At 35.8% G+C, this 13,084-nt stretch overlaps 2 protein-coding genes across 2 annotated transcripts; one reads left to right on the forward strand and one right to left on the reverse strand.

The window, feature by feature from the left end:
• Positions 1 to 2,195: 2,195 nt before the first annotated feature.
• Positions 2,196 to 3,305, reverse strand: LOC119551855 (serine protease grass-like). The gene is made up of 4 exons (XM_037861432.1): positions 3,083 to 3,305; positions 2,971 to 3,016; positions 2,754 to 2,905; positions 2,196 to 2,698 (listed from the first exon to the last, which is right to left on the reverse strand). The coding sequence occupies exons 1-4, from the start codon at positions 3,303 to 3,305 to the stop codon at positions 2,265 to 2,267; spliced, it is 855 nt and encodes a 284-aa protein (XP_037717360.1). The 3' UTR covers positions 2,196 to 2,264.
• A 2,872-nt stretch (positions 3,306 to 6,177) lies between these two features.
• Positions 6,178 to 7,272, forward strand: LOC119551856 (serine protease grass-like). The gene is made up of 4 exons (XM_037861433.1): positions 6,178 to 6,409; positions 6,476 to 6,521; positions 6,587 to 6,738; positions 6,794 to 7,272. The coding sequence occupies exons 1-4, from the start codon at positions 6,187 to 6,189 to the stop codon at positions 7,189 to 7,191; spliced, it is 819 nt and encodes a 272-aa protein (XP_037717361.1). The 5' UTR covers positions 6,178 to 6,186; the 3' UTR covers positions 7,192 to 7,272.
• Positions 7,273 to 13,084: the final 5,812 nt, after the last annotated feature.

Genomic DNA, 13,084 nt, shown 5'->3' on the forward strand with positions numbered 1-13,084 from the left:
GGCTACTTTCGGAGCCTCCCACTTCAACGTTTATTTAATAATCGGCCTAACAAAATGTTATATTTTCTTCTTCTTGTTATCTCTTTAGATTCTTATAATCAAATTATTAGAAAAAAATTGTTTGTAATATATTGTTTTTTAATTTGTTTAATGTTAAGTTAATGTAGTGGCCCTCATGTTACTGGTTCCATGCTCTGTGTAAGCGATACATGCTTGTGCGTAAACTGTGGCGGTAACCACGTCTCGTCAGATAAGAATAGAAAACAATAAAGGAAGTTAGCTTCGGCAAGCCGAAGCTTATATACCCTTGCAGCTATAATTATTAAATTTAAAAACACAAACAATGATATTCCTAATAGTATAAGATAATATGTCAAAAAACACCGAAGCTATAATTTGTTTCATATTATTTTCCTACCAATTTTCCGATCGTTCCTATGGCAGCTATATGATATAGTCGTCCGATTTTGATAAAATTAAATTCGAAATTCAGAACTAATTAAAAAATTGTATTTCCAAGCGTTGGAAGCTATAATTTGTTTAATATTATTTTTCCACCAATTTTCCGATCGTTCCTATGGCAGCTATATGATATAGTCGACCGATTCCGATAAAATTTAATTCAAAATTCAAAACTGATTAAAAAATGTTATTTCCAAGCATAGGAGGTTATATGCCAAAAAACACCAAGGATATAATTAAAAAAAAATTTTTTTTTCGATTATTCCTATGGGAGCTATAAGATATAGTTGTCCGATCCGGCTGACTTCTGACTGAAATCAATATACCCTCTGCAAGGGTATAAAAATAAAAAATAAAAGACGAGGCCTAGACTCCCGATAACCAATGATCCACGACGCGCCTTGCGTGGATTCATACTAGCTGAGGCATTGAGAACGAATATATCGTATGCTGATATAGCTCGACCCAAGGATATGCAAGCAAGGACTGGCTGAACCCTGCAGAATGACGCATACTCTCCTTCCGACCTAGACTCAGCCATAAGTTCACAGCGATAGATAATGCCATTCGCGACATCAATACCAAACTGTGCACTCTATTTAAGCTGATGCAGGAAAATGCAGAGTCCAACAAGGCTTTCAGAGAGCTGGTTCAGGTTCTCATTGCGCGATTGCCGAAATGACTTCAGAAGGGAATGTCACATTAGCGGCGAAATATCTACCTCCAGTAGAAAGATGGATTCAATCAGAATTCGAATCCTTGCTGACCGGACTTGGAAGCAAATTTATTGCTGGCGGTGGGGAAACTCACGAGCCTTTAGCAGGGGTAAGCAGTTGCAAGAAGTCATTGCAAATGAGCATTACCAAGTACTTGCCACGGGTGAACCCACTTTCTACTCATATAACCCTCTGATAACACCGACTGCGCTTGATTTTTTCATAATCAATGGATACGCTATAGATAGGCTACAAGTAAGAACCCTCCATGAACTCTCCTCGGACCACACTCCAATCCTGGCCATACTGCACACTGGGCGCCACAGGTTTGGGCGGTTTGAGTGCGTTTTTGGATCAATCGATAGGTATTGACAAGACCAATACATTTCAGTTAACATTTTTTATTTAGCATGGAAATTGTGGGCCGCACAGGCTTGGGCGGTTTGTGGGCGTTAGAGTGGGCGTGGCATATTCGCGTAACAAACTTGCGCTGCGTACAACAAGGCTACGGAATCTAAATCTGAGATCCCAATTCTCTATCTTTGATAGTTTCCGAGTTATCCACGTTCATACTTACGATTTTTTGAAGTTTGTGGGCGTTAAAGTGGGCGTGGGGAATCTCAGGAATCTGCATGCCTTACAGGCATTCCAATTGTAAAAAGTAACTCTTGATGGTACAGAGACTTACTGCAAGGACTTGACCCTATTTTGTGTCATATTTTTTAGGAGATCTGGATAGGTTGTCTCAAAGGCCAGTGTTGATAAATGTACTTTGGCCGCGCTTTTAAATTTGTTTGGAAAAAAAATGATTAGTCATTTTCATATTTGATTTCTTGCTTTTTCTGAAGAATAATTCGTCAAAGTGTATTACATTTAATTTATTGTTTTGCTGTTGTCGATTATACATATATGTTCATACATATATCAATATAAATTCAACCACAAAACTACCAAATCTACCGACCCCACTCCTAAAGATATATTACTAAAATAAAACTCGAAGGGTAGTGCCTTTGATTTAATGTGATTTATTTTATGATAAACCGATTTAGTTGGATACCAAATATTTAGTCTGGGTCCATTATTTTAAACTGAATTAGCGTGAATGGTATCTTTAATCCAATCCATGTAATGCGTAACGTTTGTGTAAACACCATAGTCATTACAGGACGTGGATCCGTAGCTGACAATACCGAATTGGAATTCTCTTATAGCTCCCTCGTAATTTAGCTCTGCGCTCAACGGGGATCCCCCGTCCCCATGACATGCATCGCTGGTTGAACTGCCGGCACAGATATGGGATTGATCAGCTAGATTGTAACCTTTTCGGTTGCAAAAGGAAAGATCGGCAATTTGTAAATTGGTCGTCTGTAGAATCCTGCTCATTTCACCACTATTAATTTTACCTAAGACCATATTTGTTCTATGGTCTTTGGTTTTACCCCATCCGGTAAGCTTAAAATTTGGATTAGTGTTTGGCACTTTTTGATTGACGAGCAGACAGATTGGCCTTATGTAGTCTAAGAAAAAGATTTTTAGTTTATGGGGAATGGTTTGCCGATCTCAAATAATTACCTGAAAACGAAACTTCTTGAGCCATTCGAAGAAGAGCTATGTCATACTTAGGTGTGGATAATGCGAATTGTGGATGAGAAATATTCCGATCGATGTTAACCTCATACGTGTTTTCGCTGATATCCATGTCGAATCCGCCAAGACGCACCTTACTAAAAGAAAATAAGAATTGCTATGTACATACATATGTCACTTGAACATAAAGCACTGCACTTACCTGATCGGAAGTTCAGAAAGGCAATTTGCTGCTGTCAGAACGAAGCCTAAAAGCATCAGTCGGGTTTATAAGTATACCAATTAAAATAAATATATTTTATGAAAATACGTACGAGAGGTGATAAGCGAGCCGCCGCACAGGAAACGTTTTTCAGAGAACACCATCACCATCCAAGGATTCGCGAATCTTTCAGCAGCAACGCCTCCAACTACCCGCCGAACTCTTAAAGGACGTTTCGTAGTTCCACAATTTTCTTCAAGTAAGGATGCTGATCCTTCGCTAGCTTCCAGAAAAAGGCAGGCTGCCACCAAGATTCCAGCTAAGACGATCTTCATCTTGAGGCGAAGACTGAATTCTGATCACTCAGGGCGACAATCTTTTATAGCAAGACGAAGCTTTTTCATTGTCTTAGAAAGATTATTTTTGGGTTTTCCAAATAAAATTTAATACCGATCTAAAAATAAGTCAAAATTATTAAGAAAAATTAAAAAATTTATCATTTTATTATGCACTTAGGGTGATAACCTTTTATACCAAACCGAGGTTTTTTATTACACTAGCTTACATAACAATATGTTGAACTGCCCCTAGATCACAAAAAAAAAAGACAACAATTTTTTAAGTGGATACGATTTTTTAAAGAGAGTTTGTTGGTATCTCCTTTGTTTTTGGTTACATATTTATTATTGTTTTAGTTTTAAATACTTGTCATAGCTTTGCCTTGTAAGGCCGATAACAGAACTGCGCCTGAATTTTGAATTTCAATTTAGACGAATTTCGACGAACTTAGTATACCCTATTACTCTACGAGTAATGGGTATAACAAGAAAGAACGCTATAGACAGCACACATTTCCTGCTTATAACTTTAATGGGCATAGAAAGCTTTCGACGAATCTAACCAAAGTCCCCAAAATTATCTCGGGTTATGGATTATCGTCTTTACACATTTTGACTTTATTCGTTGAGATTTTATTTTAATTCTATATTCTCTCAAAAAGCTGGAATAATACAAATAAATATATTTATACACAGATAAAATTCTGACGTTCTCATCTGAGTTGAAAATGTTATTAAAAATAGAACGACATTTTTAAGTTGAAAATGTTTTTATTTTGCTCGAATCAAGTTGAATTGGCGGTATTTAAGTACATTTTATGTACAAATAAACTATTAGTTCAGTCCTTAGGGGCCGTCCTCATACCACGTGGACAGTTTTTGGGGAGGAGGGGGTTCGTCAAAGGTCCACGATTTTCCACTAGGGGGGGAGGGGGGTTCGAGGTAAATGTCCACGTGGACATAGTAAAAATTTAATTTTAACCTTTATGTTATTTATTCCACTTTTAAATTTAAAGTAAACTTTCAAAAAAAAAGTTCACGTGGACAAAAATAGGGGGGGGGGGGGTTAGGTAAAAATCCACGATTGCTTACGAGGGGGGGAGGGGGGTCAAAAAGGGTTTAAAACTTGTCCACGTGGTATATGGACGGCCCCTTAGTGTATACTTATCAAAAAGTTGTTAAATAAACTCAATTTAAGAACGAATGTTCTCAATTCAAGAACGAATGTTCTCAATTCAAGAACAATGTTCTCAGTTCAAGAACAAGATAGTTTTCTCTAATTTTCGTATTAAATATGGGATATGGGATTCTCGGCTCACTAAAAAAGAAAACGTAAACGTAATTTAAATATTTTTCGCTATGATTTTCATCATTGCTGTTTTTTTCACTTTAAATATGAAAATAGGCCATTTACCGATTATAGTTAATATAAAGGTTTCAAAATTTAAATTTAAAATTAAATAATTTTTTTTTATGATGTAAAATACTTAAAGAACACTTTTAATATATATGTTTATATTCTACCTGATCTACCTGTTCTACCTGATTTAAATATTTTCTAATTAAATCACACAATTTATTACGTTTTATATTAAAAATTGGGTTTTTGTACTTTTGTCCCATATTTAATACGAAAATTTGAATTTTATAAATATATTTATTTGTATTATTCCAACTTTTTAAGAGAATATAGAATTAAAATAAAATCTCAATGAATAAAGTAAAAAAGTGCAAAGACGATAACCCATAACCCGAGATATTTTGGGCGAATTTGATTAGATTCGTCGGAAGCTTTCCACGCCCATTAAAGTTATAAGCAGGAAATGTGTGCTGTCTATAGCGTTCTTTCTTGTTATACCCATTACTCGTAGAGTAATAGGGTATACTAAGTTTGTCGAAATTCGTCTAAATTGAAATTCAAAATTCAGCCGCAGTTCTGTTATCGGCCTTACAACGCAAAGCTATGGCAAATAATTAAAATTAAAATAATAATAAATAAATAACCAAAAACAAAGGAGATACCAAAAAAATTGTCTTTAAAAAATCGTATCCACTTTAAATATGTGTGTCTTCTTTTTTTGTGATCTAGGGACAGTTTCAACATATTGTTATGTAAACTAGTGTAATAAAATAACCTCGGTTTGGTAAAGGAGTGCATAATAAAACAAGAAAGTGAGTTAACTTCGGCAAGCCGAAGTTTGTATACCCTTGCAGTTGTAATTATTAAATGTAATTCGAAATTCTTAAAAATACAAATAATGATATTCCCAATAGTATAATTTAATATGTCAAAAAGCACCGATGCTATAATTTGTTTCATATTATTTTACCACCAATTTTCCGATCGTTCCCATGGCAGCTATATGATATAGTCGTCCGACTTTGATAAAATTAATATCGAAATTCAGAACTAATTAAAAAATGTTATTTCCAAGCGTAGGAGGTTATATGTTAAAAAACACCGAATCTATAATTTGTTTCATATTATTTTTCCACCAATTTTCCTATCGATCCTATGGCAGCTATATGATATAGTCATCCGATTTTGATAAAATTTAATTCGAAATTCCAAACTAATTCAAAAATGTAATTTCCAAGCTTGGAAGGTTATATGTTAAAAAACACCAAAGATATTATTTTTTTTATTTTTTTTCCCGATTTTCCTGCGTTGCAAACTTCTGACTGAAATCAATATACCCTCTGCAAGGGTATAATTATAGGTTTTTATATTTTTCTTAATAATTTTGACTTATTCTTAGATCGGTATTAAATTTTATTTGGAAAACCCAAAAATAATCGTTCTAAGACAATGAAAAAGCTTCGTCTTGCTATAAAAGATTGTCGCCCTGAGTGATCAGAATTCAGTCTTCGCCTCAAGATGAAGATCGTCTTAGCTGGAATCGTGGTGGCAGCCTGCCTTTTTCTGGAAGCTAGCGAAGGATCAGCATCCTTACTTGAAGAAAATTGTGGAACTACAAAACGTCCTTTGAGAGTTCGGCGGGTAGTTGGAGGCGTTGATGCTAAAAGGTTGGCGAATCCTTGGATGGTGATGGTGTTCTCTGAAAAACGTTTCCGGTGCAGCGGCTCGCTTATCACCTCTCGTACGTATTTTCATAAAATATATTTATTTTAATTGGTATACTTATAAACCCGACTGATGCTTTTAGGCTTCGTTCTGACAGCAGCAAATTGCCTTTCTGAACTTCCGATCAGGTAAGTGCAGTGCTTTATGTTCAAGTGACATATGTATGTACATAGCAATTCTTATTTTCTTTTAGTAAGGTGCGTCTTGGCGGATTCGACATGGATATCAGCGAAAACACGTATGAGGTTAACATCGATCGAAATATTTCTCATCCACAATTCGCATTACCCACACCTAAGTATGACATAGCTCTTCTTCGAATGGCTCAAGAAGTTTCGTTTTCAGGTAATTATTTGAGATGGCCAACCAATTCCCCATAAACTAAAAATCTTTTTCTTAGACTACATAAGGCCAATCTGTCTGCTCGTCAATCAAAAAGGGCAAAACACTAATCCAAATTTTAAGCTAACCGGATGGGGTAAAACTAATAGTGGTGAAATGAGCAGGATTCTACAGACAACAGATTTACAAATAGCCGATCTTTCCTATTGCAACCAAAAATTTAACACACTAGTTGATCAATCCCAGATCTGTGCCGGCAGTTCAACCAGCGATGCATGTTATGGGGACGGGGGATCCCCGTTGAGCGCAAAGCTAAATTACGAGGGAGGTATAAGAGAATTCCAATTCGGTATTGTCAGCTACGGAACCAGCTCATGTCATAACTATGGTGTTTACACAAACGTTACGCATTACATGGATTGGATTAAAGATACAATTCACGCTAATTCAGTTTAAAATAATGGATCCAGATTAAATATTTGGTATCCAACTAAATCGGTTTATCATAAAATAAATCACATTAAATCAAAGGCACTACCCTTCGAGTTTTATTTTAATAATATATCTTTAGGAGTGGGGTCGGTAGATTTGGACACATTCTGTCTTCGGTCGGTTTTGTGGTTTAATTTATATTGATGAATGAAACATATATGTACAATCGACAACAGCAAAACAATAAATTAAATGTACACACATTTACGAATTATTCTTCAGAAAAAGCAAGAAATAAAATATGAAAACAAGGAAGTACCTCGACTATTAGATACCCGTTACTCAGCTAAAGGGACCAAAGGGAAATGGAGATATGCAAGCAGCAAAGCGAGATTGAAATGCGCCACCTACCGGCGGTAGACAGATTTAAGCGTTATGGGCGTTAGAGTGGGCGTGGCAAACTTTTTTTATATCAATCGATATTTATTGATAAGACCAATACATTTCAGTTAAAATTTCTTATCTACCATGAAAATTGTGGGCGCCACAGATTTGGGCGGCTTGAGGGCGTTAGAGTGGGCGTGGCATATTCGCGTAACAAACATGCGCTGCGCTCAAGCCTACGGAATCTAAATCTGAAATCTCATTTCTCTATCTTCGATATTTTCCGAGATATCCGCGTTCATATTAACGATTTTTTGAAGTTAGTGGGCGGTTTGTGGGCGTAAAAGTGGGCGTGGCAAACTATTTTTTATCAATCGATAGGAATTGATGAGAACAATACATTTCAGTTAAAATTATTATTTTAGCATCAAAACTGTAGGAGCCATAGTTTTGGGCGGCTTGTCTTCGTTAGAGACTCCGAATACTTTTAAAATTGTAGGTACTTTTCACTCTACCTCAGTAAAAATATTACCAACTACCTCATATATGATACATAGATACTTGTATTTTAAAAGCTTCATTTGTACGCAATTGATTTGTTTTGATTTAAAAATATAGGTATCTTATTAAATTAAATTTTTTTAATCTTAAAATTACACATGATTTTGTTAGGGAAGGGGACGCCCCATTGTAATTTTAAAAAGCTTGCTTTTAGGCATACTGCTGTGGGTCCTCAAAACGTAATATTCCTTTGTCTATACCTATGTCTTCTTTTGTTAATATCTCCCTAATCCTCGCGTAGGGAATTTTTGAGGGGACACATTTCATAATGGCGATTCAAAACGAATTTTGTAACACAATTTAACTACCTCCTAAGGACATTCCAATTGGAAAAAGTAGCTCTTGATGGTGCAGAGCTCGGCTAAACCAAAGACTTGACCCTTAAGTGACACCACTATTTTGTGTCATATTTTTTAGGAGATCTGGATAGGTTTTCTCGAAGGCCAGTGTTGATAAGTGTACTTTGCCCGCGCTTTTGAATTTGATTTCATTTTCTTGCTTTTTTGGTTAACTAAGTTTATTAATATTTGTTTAATTTAAGCCTATTTAAGTTGTATTATAAATAAACTGATAATATCCTATATTTAAAATCTTTAAGTATACTTTATAATTTATTGTAATATTTTAAATAGATGAAAATCATTTAATATTTCCTTAGACTGCCTCTGTTTTTTTAAGCCCCTTGGGTTTGAAATGATACCACAAATCGAAAATCAGGAATCTTTGGTATAGAAATCAAATTAGAAAGTTAGGACTCTTCATTACTTAGTATTGAATATAATAATTGTAACACAATAGGTTTTACATTTTGACTTTGGTTTTTTTCTTTTACTGTACCGAAAATGTTATATGGAAATGTAACATTGCTGAATTTATTTGCCAATTGTTTTTATTAGTGTACACGCTATCGGTAGTGGTACTAAAGTTTTTTTATTTTCTGTGTCTTCAAATTTGTTTATGCCCTTAAGTATGAATTAATCAAAGCCGCAGTTATATTGTATACATATACAAACATTTTTTTAAAAAAACTTAAATGTTTCATTGAGCATTTTTTGTATGCCGATAGCTCAAAAAATAGTCATCACATTGAAACTAAAAAGTAATGAATGACAAATTCAAAAAGTAATTGTCTTTTTACCTTAGTTTCTTTTACTTTCGAACCCATTAATCGTGAATTGAAATATACCTTGAATGGGTACTCATCAATCTGTCGGCACTTGAAGCAATTATCCTGGGCCAAAACTCCGATCGTGGCTCGTGCCCCTCGGCGATTGTCCAACTCTCGAACTGACCTACAGCGAAGTCCTTTGGCTGCCCCTCGTCCTGGCCGGGTTCAATATCCTTTGAGAGCGGCTAATCTATTTTCGGTCGGGGGTTCTCGTTCTGTTCAACGGTAGTCGAGCATGAAAATGCGTAAATTTCCACGAAAAAAAGAGAGCTATCCCGGTTTTCACTGTGCGGCGGGGGTGTCCTTTTCAAGTGTTGAGAGCGTGCCATTAGGAAAATACGAGGGACAACAGCTGCAGGATCTAAAACCCGGATCTCGTCGCACAGTTGCGTAAAATGCATTTTAATTTACGCCTACAGCTGCGCGAAATACTGCTCCCGTTTTGGAAAATTCTCCCCCTTTCGGGACTCTAATTTTAGTCTGATCTGCGATAGTAATGAAAACTAGCCGCGGACTTTATCGCGTGCGGTGTGTCCTTCGTCCTTGTCGCGTGGTAAAACCCGAAAATAACAGAAATTCAGGATAAATTAGCATACTGATCCTGCACAAAGCGGGGGTGTCTGCTGCCCATCTGTCCTCCGAATATCCTGCATCGCGTGCCTTTGAAGAGATATACAAAATTGGTGCACATAGAGAACGAACATTCCTACCTTCCTTAATTAAGCCTCATCACATATGGCACCGCATCATCCCTATGCAAATTTTCACCCATTAATCAATTTGGAATGTAATTTGAATATGAAAACTCGGTGAAAAAATGGCTGGCACTATTAATTTCATTGCTGTCAACAGCAGGGTAGAATGCCTTTCCCCAAAATTGGCAAATGGCTTTGGGTTTATTTTTTAACAGCAAATGCACAATTGGCAAATTGTAATGTTTCTGCAAAATGTATGTATGTTCACTTAAAAAAGCCAAAAATACCCTTAAATTAGTGGAATCTTTATTTGTAAATGTTTTTAAGGGACTTTCGTTCTATCCACATATTAAAAAAAAGTGCTAATATTTTCAAAACAGTTTTTACATTTTATTGGCATTTGTGTCATTACTGTAAGATCACAATTTCCTTAAGAAATTAAACAATAAAGGAAACGTGGATCTAATTTAGGTGTCCTAAATTTTTAACATTCTACTATTTTCGGAAACATCAATTGTTTCTTCAACTAACCCCAGGCAGTGAAAACTGCTCCTTACTGCCCCGTAATAACCAAATAACTATCCTAGCCCAGTGTCTCGTATTGCGTTTGTCAAGGAGAAAATATATCTTTTATAGCGATCTCCAGATCTTCCTTCTATTGCCACCAAATGACGAGTTTTTCCCTCACTTTAATTGTCTGGGAAAATATATATTATCGCACAGCCACCATCTATTGGGAGAAAACGAAGACGGTGGCCCCAGCGTAAATGCTAACAGTCAGAACAATTAAAGAAGTGTCCCCTTCTGACTTCTCGTAAATGGAAAATACGTTACAAATCCAACGCTTCGGCGATTTGGCTTTTGGCATCCAGCGAGTTGGTCAAGTGGATTGTAGTTGCTGCTGGTCTTCCCCTATTTTTCTTGTTTTTTTTTTCTGGCCTAAATACGCGCCGCTTTATGCTCACTGAATAACGTGTGAAAGTCGGGGGAAGGAACCCAGAACCCAGTATTCAGGGCTCAAACGAAACCCCGAAGGAAGTGCTGGCTGCAATTTTGATTTGGCCCCGAGGCGATGGCATTGTTGCAGTTGGACGAGGGCGTAGACAGTTGGCCACAGGTGAGTGCGTCCGCTGCCCAGGTAACTGCTAATTGGTGCCTTCGGTGGAGCACAACTCTTTTCGTCTTACAGAGAAACAACTGATATGATGTATGAGTCTGGAGAATAAAAACATAATATCAATGTTTTAAGGTTTTTGATATTACAAAATGTAATTAATAGAAAATCAAAATCATACTTAATACAAAAGCAGGGGGAAACTGTCCCTTTCACAGAAGAGCTCAGATACTCTCAAAACTGTTCTCTTGAACTCAAAAGAAATTAAGTATGATAAGATCTTAAATTCTTTAAATCAATTAAAGACTTCTCTGAATTTATAACTACTTTCGTCTTGAAAATTAAAATCAAGGGTTCCTTCGTCTTAATTTAACAATAGCTTTAACTCTAAAAACAATCTTGAAATCACTTTCGTCTTGATATCAAGAACATTTCAACTCGATTAATGAGAAAAACGCTTAATCTAGACTTTTTTCAATCTCAATTTTTCTGGGTGTACTTTTGGTTGTTATGGTATAATTTTCTCTCTACTACTTTATTAACTCTATTATATTAGCACTCCTTATTTGACCTGCCCACATCAAAATGATGTCGAGAAGTATTTCTATCTGTGCATAGAAAAGTCCCACCGAATGCAATCAAAATATTTACAAATGCAGTGGAGTGTGAGTTCGGCAAGGAACTCGAGTTTTAAAGGTGTGAAAGGACAATGCGGAGCTATGAGAGCTGTCAGGAAAATGCAAATGCCGACTTACCTGGATCTCAAGAAGGGGTTTCCAACAATGGAGGGCACGACAAAATATTTTCAACTATTTCGAGTGTCTTTTCCAGCACAGAAGAGGCCGAGGCAGAGGAGATCCAGGATTTATGTATGTAAATGCCCGTCCAGCACTCAACCCAGAGGGCTGAAAGTCGAAATTAAGTTGTAATCTTTGTAATTTTTGTCACTCCAAGGGGTTGACAGCGGACAGCTGCCTCACTCCCTTCACTTCCCCTACATTTTTCACTTTCCAGGGAGACTGCATAAAGCGACACATTTGTTTTGTAAATATTGCGTTTGTAATTAATGCGCGAATATCAAGAGACACATTTCTCAGTTCCGTTCCGTTCCGTTTTTTGTCTTTGGGTAAATTTGCATATGGGCCACGATTGGCGTCATTTTTCAATTGCGAGTCATTTTTCATTATGGCCAAAGGGTTTGACTATTCAAATTACATTCAACATAGATTAATGGGCTCGGAATTTTCTCTTTGGGAAAATTCACCAGGTCCGAGATAAAATTTTGGTAATTTATGAGGAGGAGAAAGGGAATCGATGAGTTCGAAATTTCATATTTGGGTATTTTAAGAAAAGATAAAACGTAGTCTAATCTTAACTCAATATAAGGTATTAATTTACTTAATATTATATTAATATTATAATATAGCTATAGCTGCAATAAAAAAGCATAGGTTATAGGTAATTTCTCATTTGCCTTTTAACTTTAGATTAAATAAATTAATAAATTTACTTAATATATTTATTAATTCATTACTGAGTTATATGATAAATTTCATATATAGAAAATATACATAGAAGGCTTACAAGTATTTTGTTATGCAGTGAAACCTATCTTATTCATTAACAAATATTTTAAAATCTCTTTAAGGATCAGAAGATATTTGGACAATCTAAGATGTGAAAAACTCCTTATCAACATATAGTATTATTAATATGCCAATATGTACCTACTTATATGCAAGAAAATGTTCTCACTCCCTCCACAGAGATTCCCCTCCTTTTGATCAAGCCATCAAGCAGACTTTCCTATACTTTCCCACTTCGCGAAAACCCATTGAGTGATAAATCAACTGAGAACTTATCACCATTCAATTTGGCACATGCAAAATCATTTTGCAGAAATTTGTAAACATTTTATTACAACACCCAGTTGCAACCCTTTTTTCGGCAGCTACTTAAGATGCGACGATTGCATTCAACCGAAAGAATACATTA

Source organism: Drosophila subpulchrella, chromosome 2R (genome assembly GCF_014743375.2).
Source record: "Drosophila subpulchrella strain 33 F10 #4 breed RU33 chromosome 2R, RU_Dsub_v1.1 Primary Assembly, whole genome shotgun sequence".
Lineage (NCBI taxonomy): Eukaryota > Metazoa > Arthropoda > Insecta > Diptera > Drosophilidae > Drosophila > Drosophila subpulchrella.

What these genes read in the sequence shown, in the direction of transcription:
- LOC119551856 (XM_037861433.1), top strand. Translation starts at nt 6,187, where the DNA reads ATGAAGATCGTCTTAGCTGGAATCGTGGTGGCAGCCTGCCTTTTTCTG. An exon ending in CGGCTCGCTTATCACCTCTC is followed by an intron (nt 6,410 to 6,475) that starts GTACGTATTTTC and finishes TGATGCTTTTAG; the next exon opens with GCTTCGTTCTGACAGCAGCA. An exon ending in TCAAGAAGTTTCGTTTTCAG is followed by an intron (nt 6,739 to 6,793) that starts GTAATTATTTGA and finishes TCTTTTTCTTAG; the next exon opens with ACTACATAAGGCCAATCTGT.
- LOC119551855 (XM_037861432.1), bottom strand. Translation starts at nt 3,305, where the DNA reads ATGAAGATCGTCTTAGCTGGAATCTTGGTGGCAGCCTGCCTTTTTCTG. An exon ending in CGGCTCGCTTATCACCTCTC is followed by an intron (nt 3,017 to 3,082) that starts GTACGTATTTTC and finishes TGATGCTTTTAG; the next exon opens with GCTTCGTTCTGACAGCAGCA. An exon ending in CTTTCTGAACTTCCGATCAG is followed by an intron (nt 2,906 to 2,970) that starts GTAAGTGCAGTG and finishes ATTTTCTTTTAG; the next exon opens with TAAGGTGCGTCTTGGCGGAT.